The sequence below is a fragment of the Haliotis rubra genome, unplaced genomic scaffold (assembly GCF_003918875.1).
Source record: "Haliotis rubra isolate DU_JTF1 unplaced genomic scaffold, ASM391887v1 Scf450, whole genome shotgun sequence".
NCBI lineage: Eukaryota > Metazoa > Mollusca > Gastropoda > Lepetellida > Haliotidae > Haliotis > Haliotis rubra.
Genome location: NW_025767136.1, coordinates 198118 through 217053, shown reverse-complemented (window position 1 = coordinate 217053; position 18936 = coordinate 198118). Strand labels below are relative to the sequence as shown.

General features: G+C 38.8%; 1 protein-coding gene across 1 annotated transcript; it reads left to right on the top strand.

Moving 5' to 3' along the window:
* Positions 1–273: 273 nt before the first annotated feature.
* Positions 274–8731, top strand: LOC124289888 (cell division control protein 42 homolog). The gene is made up of 3 exons (XM_046726560.1): positions 274–488; positions 6135–6193; positions 7516–8731. The coding sequence occupies exons 1-3, from the start codon at positions 350–352 to the stop codon at positions 7906–7908; spliced, it is 591 nt and encodes a 196-aa protein (XP_046582516.1). The 5' UTR covers positions 274–349; the 3' UTR covers positions 7909–8731.
* Positions 8732–18936: the final 10205 nt, after the last annotated feature.

Below are 18936 nucleotides of genomic sequence, written 5' to 3'. Positions count from 1 at the left end.
CTACAAACCGGGGTATGACTGATTCTCAATACTAATTGACACCAATCTTGAAGCACACGCCCTGTCGCCATTTCTAAAAAACTGACACCCTCGTTGATTGTCGCAAAATATACGTCGGGCCCAAACACTGTGAGTAATCCTCTTTGAGATGAAGTGTAACCGACAACAATTCACCGCTGGAGTGCTAAATATAGAAACGGAAATCCCGGGATCCTCTCTGTCACGTGACTACGGCGTCATGCGGGGCTTGTCAAAACCGCTACAGGCGATCGAGTGAGTCAGTAGATACAAGCTCGGCTGAAGAGACACGAGGCACAAATATATCGCTGTCTGAGACATTACTTACATCATGGTTGCAAACATCGGCGGAGAAATTAAATGTGTCGTCGTCGGCGATGGAGGAGTCGGGAAAACTAGCATGCTTCTCCGATATATTGATGGACGGTTCCTGGAAGAGTACATACCTACCTGTTTTGACAGTTACGCTGGTGAGTTTTTATCAACATTTGATGTTTTTGGCATGTAGATTTTCACTGGTAGGACACAATATAATAAGTGTTTATGATTTAAAAAAGTTTATTCACAATTAATATATTCTTCTTAGTTCACAAACTAATGAATCAAATGGTATGAGAGTTATAGCTTTCTAAACACAATTCTGTATGTCGATACATATCCGTGATCTAAGGTACTTGTTGGATATGACTGTATGATAAAATAGAACCACATGAAGTTATAATTCTGAAAGTTTAATTTGAAAACACCAACAGACTATCGTCTGATGGTACGTCTCGCCGGTCGTTTAGAAAATAATTAACACGAATTTGTCTCAGACAATAAATCTGTCAACTTATCCCTGTCAACGTGAACTGACAAACAAGCGTGGACGTAAACTGACTGTTAATTAGTTCAAATAACAACACACGGTCCTGACTGTTGATTGACAGAGAAGTGTGAAGCAATATTCAAACGATCAATGTATTGTTCTTAGCCTGTTGCAGCACATGTTATTTTATGTACTTCGTTGAGTGATTCGGTCTTGAACGGGAGCCACATTAGTTGACTAGACGTAAATATGTTACAGTCTGTGGCTGCAGTCAGGTGTTGATGTATTCTGAATGCAATACTGTTGATGTATGAATTGTACATGTTACAGTATTGCTGATGTGACGTTAAATTCCTTCCTCCATTCTGTTAGTTTATAAAATAACCAATAACTTCAGGCAGTTTGTGAAATAACTAATAACTTCAGTCAGTTCATAAAATAACTAGTAACTTCAATCAGTTTATAAGATAACTGATAACTTAATTCAGTCAGTGTATAAAATAGCCAATAACTTCAGGCAGTTTGTGAAATAACTAATAACTTCAGTCAGTTCATAAAATAACTAGTAACTTCAATCAGTTTATAAGATAACTGATAACTTAATTCAGTCAGTGTATAAAATAGCCAATAACTTCAGGCAGTTTGTGAAATAACTAATAACTTCAGTCAGTTTATAAAATAACTAGTAACTTCAATCAGTTTATAAGATAACTGATAACTTAATTCAGTCAGTGTATAAAATAGATAACTGTTTTCTAAAAGTTGTAAGTAATAGGGATGATAAGTCTTTATGGTTGATCCAATTCTTTATTGTACAATCGCGACGTTTCGGTATAGATACCGTTTTCAAACATACGGTTGTCAATGGATACATGAACACATACACAGGCCACATGATGTCTGGCAAAGACAACGGATGATAAACAAGACGATTAACAATGAAAAATAAGTAGTAACTTCAGTCAGCTGACAGATGTTTATACACATTTCACTACCAAAGAGGTAGTAATAAGCATAACAATTAGAGCGGCATACAGTCCACGAAATAAGGTATGCAGAGGCTTAAAACTTTCACAAAGGAACCCTCTCTTATAATATTCTTGAGCTTAAAGGGATAAATATAAAACTGAGTAGGAGTGGCGAGAGTTCTTTTAAATATACTGAGGGAAACAAATAAAGGAACACCACTTCATGGCAGTGTTCCTTTATTTCTTTCTCAGATTTCCTCCCACAGCGCTATTCAAAGCTGGTGGTGAAAACTGGAAAATATCAAAGGAACGCTTGATTTTCCTGTGTTCCTTTATTTATTTCTCTCAGTATATATGTCATGGGGTTTGTAACAGAGACTACACATGTGTGCAGCATATGCACCAAGGAATACATATTTTTAGAAAGACAAAATATATGAATGATAAAACCTAACCCTAACACATACAAGGCATTGTATCGCAAGGTTTTCTGAGCCAGCGTTGACCGTTCATAGTCATAATAGGTAAGAAGATTAATATCCCCACACGTCGCAATCCTCTTATTTCTTCTCTGTGGTCTGTAAGACTCTTTTGTCCCCTGCTGTGTAATGCAGAAGACTTGATACATTAGGTGAGCTGTGAGAGGTCGCTGCTGGAAGCTTTCCGGTTGTAGTTACTTTGATAAATAATGGGACAAGAAATAGCGAATGTTCTTGTTAGTTATGACAACACCAAGTTCAACAAGTGTTACAGCTCTATCCCCTCTGGTACTGCTTTTAAAAGGAAACACTTCTCTCTGGTATTGCTTTTAAAAGGAAACACTTCTCTCTGGTATTGCTTTTAAAAGGAATAACTTCTCTATTGCTTACAGGATCACACAATAAGATGTTTTGTATGGTAATGTGTGCGAAGTAATCCACAAACACTGATATTTTCTGAAACTAAAATCGGAAATTAAAAGATTCTCATACAGGATTTTTCAAAACCCAGCGTACACTTGACACGGAGCTGTTTTATATTAGTTACTATTTACTAGCATCAAATGCATACTTGCGTTATAACCAATCTCACATTGGACATGGTACTGGAAATGTTAAGCATATGATTATACGACATACAGTATCTTGTGTGACGTATGTTGCTGTACCTACACATGTGTACAACAACCTTCATACATATTCAGTATTTTGTATGTCAGGTACACATGTTTTATAATATATCCAAGGGTCGTGTGAGTCACCAGTTGACACAAAAGTACTCATGCTCTTGGTTAAATCAGGGTTACAGCAAGGTTGTGTTCTAGCTCCGACCCTGTTTATGCTTAGTGCGTAAAATCGATTATGTCATTTCTCACGGTGTTAGTCCAGCACAGTCACCTTGACTACCCTCCCTCCTGCAGCCACACAGACACACATCCCACATCAAGACCCAGTGTTAGGTACAGGCAGCGCTCACGTCGACTTCCACACCGGAGCACGTTGCATGACGTAATTGTTCCTCATACGCTTTGTTTTACATTCAGCTTTTCTCCCAGCTATTCGCGAGACGTGAGAGTCCGCCCAAGGTTCAAGACCACGTAATTGTTTTCATATGTCAAGTGTCTGGGCAGTGACATTGTTTCCCGATTGTCCCTCAGTGGTCAGCGAATGGCCACGCGAGAATAGCTAAAAGTCGGGGCGTTGCTGAAAAAAGAAGTGCTGGCCCTTGACCTCGGGGCGTTTTGTGTGACCTGTCTAGGCGTTGCATGAGGATTCGGAACAGTTACAGTCATATCCTTGGAGTAAAATATACCAAACTAATCAAGCAAATATACATATTTTATTGCGAGAATGGATTGCTGAAAAATTAAGTGCATGCACTCGACCTTGGGGCGTTGTGTATGACCTGTTTCGGCGTTACATGAAGATTCGGAAGAACCAAAAGTTAACATAAATATGAAGCTGATTGTTGTACTTATATAACGACAAGTTGCTGTAGTGATGTTAATCACATAAGTTTCAGCCACTAACCGGTGTATTCCTCCCTAATGTATCCGCAAGAAGCATAACCTGATTCAAATACTCTGTTAGCATATTTAATATACACAATACGTGCACAATTAATCATCCTTAACGCGGTTAAGCTATATTTCCACTCTGAAACAATCAATTAAACACTAAATATACTAGTATATTTCAAATAAAGTTATATTTGATATAGTTTCAAGTACCATAAGCAGCCAATCTATGAAAGAATTCCGTTACGTCCTGAATTTTCAAACCCCTTCTCTGTATCACTGGACAGAATAAAACTGACACCCATGCGTCAATTTCACGGTCCCAGTTTCACCAGCGGATCATTAGCGTGTGTGTGTCAACAGCCTGTCGGGAGTGTGAGGAGGCACTTACCAACCTGTGTTGAATAACCAATACAAAGTCCACATTCTTATTTGACGGATCAAACCAAGTTTCACAATTCTCATGTACATGCGAATAGCCTCGGGAATTCCTTTAATCCGCCATAAAGACATACAATGTACTCGAAAATGGACAAATAACAAGTGACTACCCAGTCTGTTATAAAGCTGCCCTCAGTCTTTGACGCGTGTAATATATATCCTATTAACGACTTTTTATTTTAAAAACCCAGACAAGGTTAATACAAAACTGGCATTCTTAAAGCGAAACGAAGCGGAGAGACAGACTGAAGTTTCAGAATGTAAACTACGGAGGGCATTAGAATTAGCTTCACAGAACACGGGTTTCTTTGTAAAGCTATTAAAAGACCACAAAAGAAAATATGATTATAAATAATTAATAACCATTTCATGATACCCTGACTATTATGCACCACATGCAGAGAATAAGTTTGTATGTATGTATGTAAGCCTAATTATTGTGTGCTTTGCACGTACAAATCTTCCAAATATGTAATACCTCTAGCACCTGTCTTACTCGTAACCCGGCCATGTATTCAAATTCGAATCGGGTATAAGTTGTCACGTGATTGCGAGGAATTTTGTGTCACGTGGTTTAGGTATGTCCACTCCTAAGAATAAAAGACACACCGCTTTTTGTCCATAAAAACGAAGATGCAGCCTCGTTTAACGCTAGGGTTCCCCGCTGGCAAGTTTGGGTTTAAATTATTTTAAATTTCTTTATAGCTGTAGCTGGTTGGAGTTAAAGGTTTCACGTGGGTTCAGTTGAGGTCTTGATGTCTGAGGCATACTCTGTATGTGTTTTGATTTATAACTATTATTATTATCATTATTGTCATTATTGGAATCAGTCGTGTAGGTATATCGCGTCCAGGGATGACCATTTTATAAATTATTATTAGAACCAATTTGTTATAGAAAGGTAGTCTGTAGGTAACTAACAGGTGTAGACGAACGATGATGGCGCCTGATGGAAGTAACAGCTTGTTAAATGAGTTCACCTTTATCATGTGACTGAAGCATTTGTGAAAAACAACATTCACCTCAGGGTCACTTACATACAGTTGTATCTACGATAAATGATGATGGTTATCTAGTACCCAGCGTTTTGACAAACACACCTGTCACGCGCCTCTTACCGGTAATCATTGGTTAGGATGCAACGGAATGTGTAAACAGGTAATCTGTTATCTGTAATTACCAGGTGAAGTACGTACATCATCTGTGCATGACATTGTTACACCCTGAATGGATATATTGAAGTATGCATACACATAGGTGTGTCAGTGATTATGCTATCGGGTTGCAGTATGTATGCAAGGCATGGTATTTGAGAAGTATACGCCAGGCAAGCAGCCATGCGTCGCTGACACACCTGTTGTGAAATAAAATATTGTCGGTCTTTTGTATTCAGGGGTGGTGGGGTAACCTCGTGGTTAAAGCGTTGGATCGTCACGGTGAAGGCCTGGGTTCGATTCCCCACATGCGTACAATGTGTGAAGCTCACTTCTGGTGTCCCCCGCCGTGATATTGCTGGAATATTGCTAAAAGCGGCGTTAAAACTAAACTCACTCACTACTGTAAACAATGTTAATCATCATCATCGTCGTCATCATCATCATCATCATCATCGTCGTCGTCGTCGTCGTCATCATCATCATCATCATCATCATCATCATCATCGGGGCTGTTGGGAAGCCGTCCCACGGCCTTAATCCTTACTCAATCATATTGCTCCAATCGAAACATTGGCAATGGCTTTCCACATGAATATTGAATTATATAAATGTTCTTGCTCTACCGTTTGTGGTGTGAGAATATGTAACTCTGAACGCGATTGTTATAGTTTGGATGACTGTGGCGATGTCGCCTAAGTAGGTAATATATTTCCTGTCAAACCATTAATGTATTTTGTTTGTTTCAGTGTCCCTTGACCATGGCGACCGGTACTATCACCTCTGCCTTATGGACACTGCCGGACAGGTCAGTATATTCCTAACAAACACGTCCCGTTTTGTAATATAAATATGAGAACAAACCTCAGTTTCCTATAATTAGTTTTATTAGGGAGTACCGAGACAGGAAATATTGAAGGTCGGTGTTTCAAGAATATGAATATTTCTAGAGACTATTCGTAGCAAATGTGTCCGGAATCTGTGTTTGAAAACCATAAATGTGTCAAAATAAAATAATCAAGGATGTAAAACACAGTCGGAAGCGCCCCCACACGGATAAATAATCAGCGAACCATCTGGGCACGCATCTTATTAGTGTTACGTCATGCTGCTAAAAGGAAATAAAAAGCTAAAAAGCTATATTAGTGTCCCCAGGCCACGGAGGCACGTTTTGGGATGTGATGATGATAGTTATAGCACGGTGTAGTTATGAACAGGTGAATAGCCGAGGTCAACGAGCCTCGTTCTGATAAAGTGCGTGCTTTTGTCTTAAACACGGTTGGCAGGTAATGCTTGTTTTTATAGTTTGTGACGTAATCGTCAAACCTGTGACATATTCATCTTATTCGCCTTTGGGAAGGTTTGCATTGTTCCTTTCTTTGTGAAAAATGATAAAAAGCTTTTACGACCCTTTTAAAAACAAAATATGTATTTTTCGGTAAACATTCACCGTCCTTTATAATCATAATGTTATATTTTGGGAGAACATTCATTTTTAAACATATGAAATATGGTTGTATATTTTCTATTTCTATATTTCCAGTCCACCGTCTCTAAGAGAAATGTATGTATGTATGTATGTATGTATGTATGTATGTATGTATGTATGTATGTATGTATGTATGTATGTGTGTGTGTGTGTCTGTCTGTCTGTCTGTATGTACGTACGTATATGTATGTATATATGTATGCATGTTTGTATGCATGTCTGTCTGTCTGTATGTGTGTGTATGTATGTATGTCTGTCTGCATGTACATGTATATATGTATGTATGCATGTCTTTATGCATGTCTGTCTGTCTGTATGTATGCATGTCTGTCTGTCTGTCTGTATGTATGCATGTCTGTCTGTCTGTCTGTCTGTATGCATGCATGCATGCCTGTCTGTCTGTCTGTATGTATGTACATGTATGTATATATGTGTGTATGCAAATGTCTATGCATGTCTGCGTGTGTCTATATGTCTGTCTGTATGTCTGTCTGTCTGTCTGTCTGTCTGTCTGTCTGTATGTATGTATGTATGTATGTATGTATGTATGTATGTACATAACGTAAGGGAGGTAGGTATCGAAGATAAGTGTTATTCATTGTTAGTTTGTCAGATTAATCACGTTCTCTTCAATATTTCAGGAAACGTATGATCGTCTGCGGACCTTGTCCTACTTCAACACTGACGTGTTTGTCGTCTGCTTCTCCGTGGCAAGTCAAGACTCATTCACTAACGTCAGGACACGATGGATCCCAGAGCTGAAGGAATTCAAACCCGGAACCCGCTTCATCCTTGTCGGAACTCAAGCGGATCTCAGGGACGATGCTCAGTATCCGGGTGAATGCGTATCCCTGAGCCAAGCCAAAAAGCTGGCCAGAAAGGTCGGCGCGGAAGCTTATGTAGAGTGCTCGTCCCTGACAGGGGACGGTTTGAAGAACGTGTTCCAGGGGGCGCTCACAACGGCAGTGTGTCCGAAGAAGAAGAAGAAGTTTTGGAGAAGCTTCAAGCAGCTATTCAAGAAGAACGAGAAGTGAGCGAGAAGATGAAATCTGTGACACAAAAAAAACATGGCGTCCAGAATGTCAGAACTCTTCGTCCACTTTGCGCAGGCGCATATGGACAGGCAGCTCAACCAGAAGTGACCTCGAGCTTTTGAATGACTGTTTTGCCAAATTTCTTGTTTCACATTGTTGTTGCACATTGTTGTTTCTGTACAAAGTATGTTGAAATGTATAGAAATCTGGTTCAAGAATGTGGGAGTGCTCACCCAAAGCATGACGTGTCTGCATCGAGGAGAGGACGTTGGTGCTTGTTATTGTGTGAGAATGTGCTGTTGTTGACTCATCTGTGTGATAGTCGCTGTTAACAATGACCTCAAAAGTCACGTGACAGAAATAAAAGTGCAGGACACTCCACATCCTTCCGTGACATCAATGACCCACCACGGCTCCCTACAGAGAATAGAAGTACAAAACTCCGAACACTGCCAAAGTTAACTGCCGCTACACACTCTGTAAACGCTCCATTCAAACTAACGCGTCACGTCAAGAGAGGAACGATTCAACTAGTTTCAGAATTGGCAGCCCTAAAACATTCTAGCATAGAAAAATACGACTCCTTTAACTCAAAATATTGCCTTTGAAATAACCTGTTTATTTGTTTGTTAACATTCGTTACATGCTTGAGAAGATGTGATTTAATTTATGCCATCCTTGTTTTCGTTTTGAGGTTGACCAATTGTTTCGTATCTTCATGTTCTTAGTGCTCGTGTTTCACACTGAACCACACCACAAATATTTACAGTGCACACAATGCAGTTAATACATTCCATAAACCTTAAAACATTATTTGACCAAAGTATGACTTTGTTATTGCTCAACATCTAGAGTATTTAGATAATGTTGACTGACTGACTGACTGAGTTTTGTTTTACGCCGCTTTTAGCAATATTCCAGCAACATCACGGCGGGGGACACCAGAAATGGGCTTCACACATTGTGCCCATGTGGGGATAGATAATGTTGACTCTTACCCATTTACATGACCGTTGATTGTGAACATGTAATGGTTTTACGCCGCTTTTAGCAATATTTCAGCTATATCATGGGTGACACTAGAAATGGGCTTTATACCTTTTACCAATGTGGGGAATCGAACCCGGGTCTTCGCAGTGATGAACGAACGCTTCAACCACAAGGCTACCTCACGCTATACATTTAATAAATGACATTGTGTTGACAAACCCTATTTCACGTACACGGTAATTAACGGACAACTGTTAGGGATGTCCCTTTATAAACAAGTTCATGTTTACAAATGTCTTCGCCCATAAATCAGGATTTCCAGACGAAAGACGTACTACTCCAGCGATTGCACGCTTCCCATCACCATACAGAACTCATACAATACATACTAGCATTGTCTTCCCACATATTCCAGAGAGCCAGTGTAATTGATTTCATGCTATGGCCGAAATGTTCCGTTGATGTTTGCAAGTTGACGTTTCATGTTATAATCTCACCATGTAGTGTCTCGTCAGGGTGCCCAATGTCTTTCATAAAAAGCCGTTAATCAGGAATACAGTTACCATGGAAACATGCCACCGTAACATATTCCAGGAGCCAAACATCACTTTGAAGTAAACCCGTTGTACAGAAACGTTCTCGAAGACGCCTGGAAGAGGGTCTAGATTAACGATGTGCGGATTAACGGGGTTTTGTTGTATTGGTTCCAACTGAGTGCTGTAGAAATGTATGTGATGTTGACACGTATGTGTCCTTGTGCTGTAATGGAATGTACAATAAAATGTTATCAATTATCTGTGGTAGAATTAGTCTGCTTTGAGTGGCATTTAGAAGTAGGTGTGTTGAACAACGGGAAAATTCTATGGATGTACAACTTCTTTATTATTAATTTAAACGACGCTTGATAACGGTGTTAGCATCTACGAGGAGAAGTCACTTACAATAATAATAAAGTTGTATAACCATAGTACTTTCCCCGTTGTTAGGAATTAGTCTTCATGCTCGAAATACCCACCATAATGGAAAACCCAGCCCGGGCAAGTTGAGACGCCAACAGCACAGCCTGCGTGTATGGTTATATCAGACAGTCCGAAAACATTCAGTGACACTCTGTGACGGATATGGTATACAGTTCTATATACTGAACACAAATATAGCGGCCTTAAAATTTCCAAGTCACGTTCTGGGATTCTAACTACGGACCTTCTTATCCGAAACCGGAAGCTTTGTCCACATGACCAAAGAGGTTAACCCGCAAAGCATGATGATAAGGTACGGATGTCATCTATGAGATGACTTCATGTCCTATTACACAAACAGAAGTGCTCATGAAGATGTTTGGAGATGTTTGTTTTCATAGCGAAGACTGAGCGCCCAATTTTGCCAAGTATACCCTAGAATATACATGTTTCATAACTTATGTTGTTCAGTATATAGTCGTGACTATATATAGTCCGTTTTTGTCTCAAAAGTGGACCGATGAATTGCAATCTAACTCGAAAACTAATAAACATATAATACTCAATGAAACGCTGATCATAATCAAAACATCAGACCAGCTCTGTGAGTTTTTGGCAGAATTTATGTCCTAAAAATATAAAAGTTGTTTAAGAAACTATCTTTAAAATTTTGGCACAGTTCACTATTTGTTGGGGCGGTGGGGTAGCCTAGTAGTCAAAGCGTTCGCTCGTCACGCCGAAGACCAGGGTTCGATTCCCCACATGGGTACAATGTGTGAAGCCCATTTCTGGTGTCCACCGCCGTGATATTGCTGGAATATTGCTAAAAGCGGCGCAAAACGTAACTCACTCACTCACTATTTGTCACGAGGGAGGAGTGCAAGAGAGGAACAGGTGTACGCGAAGCACGTGCACAAGTGCCGGCAAAGTTATGCTGTGCCGTCATTTTCTCGCACCTGGCTGTTCACGATGTGTCGTCGCACACCTCCATCCTTTCTCGCACACCTGGCTGTTCACGTTGTGCAAACGTCTCCATCCTTTCTCGCGACGATGTGCCACGATGTGCCAAACAAGAAACAAACTTGTTGTCAATTGATGAATTTGTCGGAGTCCCCGTCAGTGTATCTCCTCACAGATCTCTCAATACCAGGAGAGGAATTAGTAGAGATCGGGATAGACTATTTAATGATATATCGAACTGGATATTGTTTCTGAAATGAGGGTGCAAAGTGTTACATTTGTGAAAAGGTTCACCAGGCGTCAAGGTACTGAAACAATCCAAACAAATACGTACCTGTTTTCCTTATCATCTCCCACTGCACCAAAATCAGTCAGAGCAGGATACTGTAAAATAGATGTTGACATATATATCCCTAATCCACTGAGGGAAATTTGGCCATGGTGTAAATTCCTGCAAAAATAATATAACCTGTGCACATTGTAGTGAAACCACTCATGTCACTGAATAACGTACCAGTGATTTCAAAAGGTGTTTGAACTGTTCTCACTTAGAAAAAGCTTATGATACCACCTGGAAATATGGAATTTTAAAGAACCTCCATGAGATAGGATTGAGATTAATTTCCTATCACGGTTTTTAAATTTCCAGGTACGTGTGGGATCCACTTTGTCAGACATTTATGATCAAGTTCAGGGTGTTCCACGAAGTAGCATATTATCGGTAGCGTGGTTTAGTATAAAAATCAATAGCTTATCGAAACATGACTCTGTTGGCGGGCCTTTGTTTGTGCATGATTTTAATGTTTCATGTCGAGGAAAAATATGCGGACTATTGAGAGACAGTTTTAACTCTGTCTCAATAAGATAGATGCTTGGTCGATGAATTATGGTTTTAAGTTCTCAAAGTTAACAACGATTTGCATTCATATCTGCCGGAAATATAAACCGCATAGTGACTCCAAGCTATATCTAGCTGCTACTCCAATCAAAGTAGTACAAGAAGCCAAGTTTTGGGTATCATTGTTGACCTTACCTTTAAGATACTCATTAAATATCTTATTGCAACGTGTCTGAAGGCGATGGATTTATTAAAGTCGTGTCCAAATCCATGTGGGGAGAGGATCAGTCTACCCTCCTTCACTTACACAGGTCTCTTATTCGCTCGAAGCTGGGTTATGGCTCTATCATATATGGTGGAGCATGTAAGAGTGATTTAGAAATATAAGATCCAATACATCACCAAGGCCTGATACTCTATATATGAGATTTCAGGACCTCTCCAAGTGACAGTCTGTATGTGGAAGCTGATGACTCCTCTCTCAAACCCGCCGCACCAATATCTCTTCAGTATATTACTAAATTACGCTCGAATCCATCACACACTGTTTATGAGTCGTGTTTTACCCACAGTATGAGGCACTATTTCAGAAAAATACTAAACTAGTTCCTCCACTCGGTATACGGCTCAAACCACACATTTCAGCTGCCAATCTTGACCTTGACATAATTGCGCCATTTCAGCTGTTACCTACTCCTCCTTGGCAGTTAATCAGGCCAAACGTGGACCTAACTGTTACTCAGTTTAAACAATCAGACGACACAAATCAATTGGTTTATAAACAGGAATATCAGCAATTGAGATTGAAATATGATTCTCATCGTTCTGTATTTACGGAAGGATCCAAAGATGGTGGCACGGTTTCAAGTGCCGCTTTCATTGGATCCAAAACAATATCTTTAGGAATACCTGATAATAGCTCAATTTACACTGCTGAAACTAAGGCTATTCTGACAGCCTTGGAGTATACTGAACAGATACTAAACAATTTATTATCTTTTCTGATTCATTGTCATGCTTCTTGGTATTATAGAGTTATATAATGATCTTTCCATTGGCCAGTTCGACATCGTCTTTCGCTGTTTACCGAGTCATGTGAGCATAGTTGGCAATACAAAAGCTGATGCGGCAGCTAAAGCGGCTCTTGAAAAGCCGTTTTTCCACTCTTGATACCATACTCCGATTTAAACCTTATATCAGAGAGTACTAGTACATGAAACATTTAATGCAAACAAAGTGGAACGTCCAAGTAGGTATAAATAAACTTCATGAAATTAAACAGACCTTAGGATAATGAATGAATGAATACTCTTTATTTCCCCCAGTGATTTGGAGAGTACATTAGATTATATTAGTTGTCAGTCGCACTGGCGACAGAGACAATACATATGACAATTCAGTTCAACAGGGTTTTCACAACAGAAGAGAAATATAAAGAGCTGTATTTACATTGTGTGTGACATAATTTCACAGAAATAATATACACCTTAAGTTCCATGAGCTGACATTTTTAGCCACGATGCTCATGAATGTTGCCCAGCTGTCAAGTGTCATATCATGGACCACATCCGTAATGGCACCGAGGTATGTCAGGACCTTAGCTTCATCACTAGCAGTGTCCTCGAGTCTGAGATAGGTGTCAAGGTTGAGGTTAGCAAACAACGTCTCACTTAGCACATTTCTTTGTTCAATGAGGCTTTCACAGTAAAGCAATTGATGCTTAACAATGTCTTCACTTTCGCAGTCACAGAGCAGACATTGTCCCGATGTTACAGGTAATATGCCGAGCTTAACCAGGGCATAAACAGGAGGAGATGCGATACCATACCATACACACAGATTCCAGATTCCAGATTCCAGAGACCTACTTGGGATGTCAATCCAGACATGATGAAGTTGTAATGAGACGATGTCGAATTGGTCATAGTCGTTTTACCCATGAGTAAATGTTGAAGGCAGAGGATCCTCCATTCTGTATCCCTTGTGATGACAGAATCACAGTCAAGCACTATTTGCTTCACCGCGTAGAATTTTCTCTCACAAGGGATACGTATTACCAAGTTTCAAACATGCAAGATCCTTTTAGCAACCTAAATTCTCATTTAATTCTAAGTTTTTTTAAAAGAACTAGGACTGTATAATAGCTTTTGAATGAATGAATTTTAACTATGGTTGATGCAATTGATAACTAATATTATGGTAGCAGTGTTATTTAATGGGGTTTGAAGTATTGTAAAAAGATTGTCCTTTGATGGTAGCACGTTAGTCTAAATGGTATTGTATTACTTTACAGATAACCAGTAATTTATGCTCACGTATTTTGACATGTTTTAATTTATGGCTAGCTTTTCCTAAAACTGCCAGTGATCAAAGTTATGGCTTTAATCCTGCTGTGGTCCATGCAGGAAGCCAAGGTACTGTAAGTCCCCATGATCCCCAGTAAGATGGTCTGGCCTTGGTGACTGGTTGTATATAGCTCGTATTTTAATGGAATTACATGTAATATTGATCTTTGTATTGAATAAAGTATTTTATCATTTGAAATTGTTAGTTTTTAGACTCAAATTGTGATAACTTGCTAATGTTTTCTTGTCCATTGCGACATATATTTCTTATAGTTAAACAAATGTTTCTCGTCACTATATGGCCGAACAATTGTCGATATGAGGTTAAATTTTAGCTCACTCACTCTTGAAGAACTTTGAGACTAAACACATGAACATCGTATCTCCTCTACTTTACAGGTTGTTCATTTTCCCAAGATTATTCTTTCTATTTCAGAAATAACTTTCTATTTCAGTCTGCTATAAATTTATACCTATATATGTTGACGTTTATTAATCGGTTTATAGTATACAATATCTTTCCAGCCTCTGTTCCCCTGTACTGGCTTCCGACTTAGTCTAGCACTACGGATGTAAATAGAATTTTATTGAAAGCTTTGCTAAATCAAATCTATTCGCAAGTGTAATTATAAAACATCAACACCTTTAAAACAACCAGTCTCGATTGTCCCCAGACAGATTCACAGGGAGTAAAATAAAAATAAACGGTAAAAATATATAAATAAATACGCGATGCCTCCAAGAGCGTGAAAAATAAACACTGATCAGAATATCCTGCCTGTAAATGTAAACATGACAAATCTATCCATGCTACTAATATTCAATACGTAACGAAGTTTATCATGAGTAAATGTTGAAGGCAGAGGATCCTCCATTCTGTATCCCTTGTGATGACAGAATCACAGTCAAGCACTATTTGCTTCACCGCGTAGAATTTTCTCTCACAAGCGATACTTATTACCAAGTTTCAAACATACAAGATCATTTTAGCAACCTAAATTCTCATTTAATTCTAAGTTTTTTTAAAAGAACTAGGACTGTATACTAGCTTTAGAATGAATGAATTTTAACTATGGTTGATGCAATTGATAACTAATATTATTGTAGCAGTGTTATTTAATGGGGTTGAAGTATTGTAAAAGATTGTCCTCTGATGATAGCATGTTAGACCAAATGGTATTGTTGCACTTTGCAGATAACCAGTATTTTATGCTAACATATTTTGACATGTTTTAATTTATGGCTAGATTTTCCTACAACTGCCAGTGATCAAAGTTATGGCTTAAATTCTGCTGTGGTTCATGCAGGAAGCCAAGGTACTGTAAGTCCCCATGATCTCCAGTAAGATGGTCTGGCTTTGGTGACTGGTTGTATATAGCTCGTATTTTATTGGTATTATATGTAATATTGATCTTTGTATTGAATAAAGTATTGTATCATTTGAAATTGTTAGTTTTTAGACTCAAATTGTGATAACTTGCTAATGTTTTACTGTCCATTACTACATATATTTCTTATAGTTAAACAAAATTGTTTCTCGTCACTGTATAGTCGAACAATTGTCGATATGACGTTAAATTTTAACTCACTCACTCACTCACTCACTCACTCTTGAAGAACTTTGAGACTAAAAACATGAACATCGTATCTCCTCTACTTTACAGGTTGTTCATTTTCCCAAGATTATTCTTTCTATTTCAGAAATAACTTTCTATTTCAGTCTGCTATAAATTCATACCTATATATATGTTGACGTTTATTAATCAGTTTATAGTATACAATATCTTTCCAGCCTCTGATCCCCTGTACTGGCTTCCGACTTAGTCTAGCACTACGGATGTAAATAGAATTTTATTGAAAGCTTTGCTAAATCAAACTTATTCGCAAGTGTAATTATAAAACATCAACACCTTAAAACAACCAGTCTCGATTGTCCCCCAGACAGATTCACAGGGAGTAAAATAAAAATAAACGGTAAAAAATATATAAATAAATACGCGATGCCTCCAGGAGCGTGAAAAATAAACACTGATCAGAATATCCTGCCTGTAAATGTAAACATGACAAATCTATCCATGCTACTAATATTCAATACGTAACGAAGTTTATCATGTGTTTGTTAGGATTATACTGACCTGCCCGGCAGTGTCCATAAGGCAGAGGTGATAGTAGCGGTCGCCATGGTCAAGGGACACTGAAACAAACAAAATACTTTAGTGGTTTGACAGGAAATATATACCTACTTAGGCGACATCGCCAGAGTCATCCTAAGAATAATAATCACGTTTAGAGTTACATATTCTCACACCACAAACGGTAGAGCAAAACATTTATATAATTCAATATTTATGTGGAAAGCCATTGCCAATGTGTCGATCGGAGCAATATGAGTGAGTAAAGATTTAGGCCGTGGGACGGCTTCCCCACAGCCCCGATGATGATGATGATGATGATGGTCAGAAGTGAGTGCGTGAGTAAAGCTGTAACGCCGCTTTTAGCAAGCAATATTCTATCAACATGACAGCGTGGCACACAAGAAATCGGATTCACACATTTAACCCATCTGGGGAATCGAACTCGGATCTTCGGCGTCACGAGCCAACGCTTTAACCACTAGGCTACCCCACCACCCGGTGAAACAAGGACATTCTCTGTCTAAGAGGAGGTCTTTACGTATTGATAAAATTAGTAAAATGTCAGCAGAAAAAAAGACAGCGAATTTTCGACTTGAATAAGTAGCTGGACTGTCAATTTGCCCAAGCTTACTCCCTTTAAGCTAAAGCACCTCGGCAAATTGTTTCTCTGGCAGCTTGATGATCTGTAATGTTGTAAGCGACCTGTTGGAATACAGGTACCAGAACAAACGTTCTGTAACAGAACATAAGAGTTTCTGTGAGGTCAGAGTTTCACAATAGGTGTGAAACGTGAAACGGTAACATGTGTAGCATGTCTAGCTCTGTCCTCGGGGCTGCCACAGACTCTGTCTCAAGGAAACATATTTTTACAGAAACATACTGTTCATATAACATAAACATAACATATAATGAAAAGGAGCCAAGAGCCTTTCTTCATTTTCAGAAACAGACTAGCGTGACCACTGAGCATGTTTGCGAACGTAATATTGACAAAGCCCTCTTGATGGAGAAATATTGACAATGGATATTAAAGTTAAACTGTATCAATGTTATGTTTAGAACTAAACCATATCGCCTAGAAGTTTGGGTTTACCGCCGCCTTGGGCAATTCTGGCATGACGTGTTAGCTTAGGCCCAATGTGAGAGACCGATGTTGTAGCTACTGATATCTAGTATAGTAAAATAGACTAGAGAGTGGTAGGAAGTCCAAAGACCACGGATAACATTTAGGGTGGATCTGAGAAACAACTAGGGCGGACCTGAAAAACAATCTGGATGATAAAGTCGGAATTTCTTATGAAACTGGAAATGATTTTGTTATTTTGTTTGGGTGAATATATCCATTTTATAGGTGACAAGTATACCTTAAAACACAAATTGCATGCAGGTGATGGTTTACGAAACGCCTCCTTTCAAAACGACATGTGTCCAAATGATCCATATGGAGAAAAGTGTGCCACAAAGGTTTCTGTATATAAACCAACCATAGTGGATTGTTTGTAAGCGTGGCTTTAAAATTATATATCTTCTTCGTTTAATCTGCTCTGTATTAAATACGTAAGCTGTAGGTACAATGAATATAGTATTAGCCTAGATAATATAATGGCGGGTAATGGTCCGGTTTTTTTAATTGCAGTCTAAGAGAAATAAAGCATGTATTCTACAAAGGACGTATTGTGTGCTCTAAGCGTGACGCTAATAGTTGACTCGGTGCTGTGAATAAAGTCTTCTCGTCAAGAACGCAGGGAGACATTGAACAGTATTTTACAGACTGGTATTTGATACAAAAATCCCCAAACTCTACAAGATCGCTGTTATCCCTATTCCAGTTGTGTGAATTGACAGGCAGACATGTCACAAACTGACGGCCAAAAGACGAAGGAACCTAAATTCTTCGAGTTATCCGATGTTCGAGACAACCGCAACAAGTGACAAAGGAAGGAATACACACTCTTCGCAGCTTTTACTTCGACACAACCGTTCCTTCGACAAAAGGGCGTTTGACTGCAGACAACACTAACTGATGGTAGCTAAACTGAAGCAAGCAATAAATGGTTCTCATTTGATAAGGGGCCGTGGTGTAGCCTAGTGGTTAAAGCGTTCACTCGTCCCGGGTTCGATTCTCCACATGAGTATAATGTGTGAAGCCCATTTCTGGTGTCCCCGCCGTGATATTGCTAAAATCGGTGTGAAACTAAACTCACTCAGTCACTTTCTTTTGATAACGTTTGTACTTTTTACATAACAATTTCAAGAGCATACGTTCGTTTACTTGAATTAAACGTCCTAGAATCGTTAGTCTCCCGATCCTATTATCTCTTAAAATAGATGACTGTTGTTTAATGTCATAGTGGTCAGCTTGATAGAATTATCTCGACAACCTGTACACGATCGAGCGAGGCCAGACAACACCAGACCAACCAGCAGCTCATTAGACCATAGGGTATTAGAATGATCAACAAAGTCGGGTTACGATGACGAGATACTTTGTATTCACTCCCCACCACCTTCAACCCTACCGAAAAACAACAAAAATCAACAACAAAAACAAAACAAAACGAAACAAAACAAACAAACAGAAACAACAACAAAAATCAACCAAACAAATGCAATACAAACAAACCATTTACTGAGTGAATTTGGTATTACGCCATTTTCAGCAATCTTACAACCATTTCGTAAGTATTATCTTTAGTTGGTTTAAAGGAGATTACGAACGAAAACAAAACTTTTGATATATTTTGAAAAGGATATTCTAATAGTCACCTTCCGTGATTAAAATTGAACAAAAAGTTTGTAAA

Coding starts and splice junctions, on each gene's coding strand:
- LOC124289888 (XM_046726560.1), top strand. CDS start 350: ATGGTTGCAAACATCGGCGGAGAAATTAAATGTGTCGTCGTCGGCGAT. Junction 489..6,134: donor CTGTTTTGACAGTTACGCTG/GTGAGTTTTTAT, acceptor TGTTTGTTTCAG/TGTCCCTTGACCATGGCGAC. Junction 6,194..7,515: donor TTATGGACACTGCCGGACAG/GTCAGTATATTC, acceptor TCAATATTTCAG/GAAACGTATGATCGTCTGCG.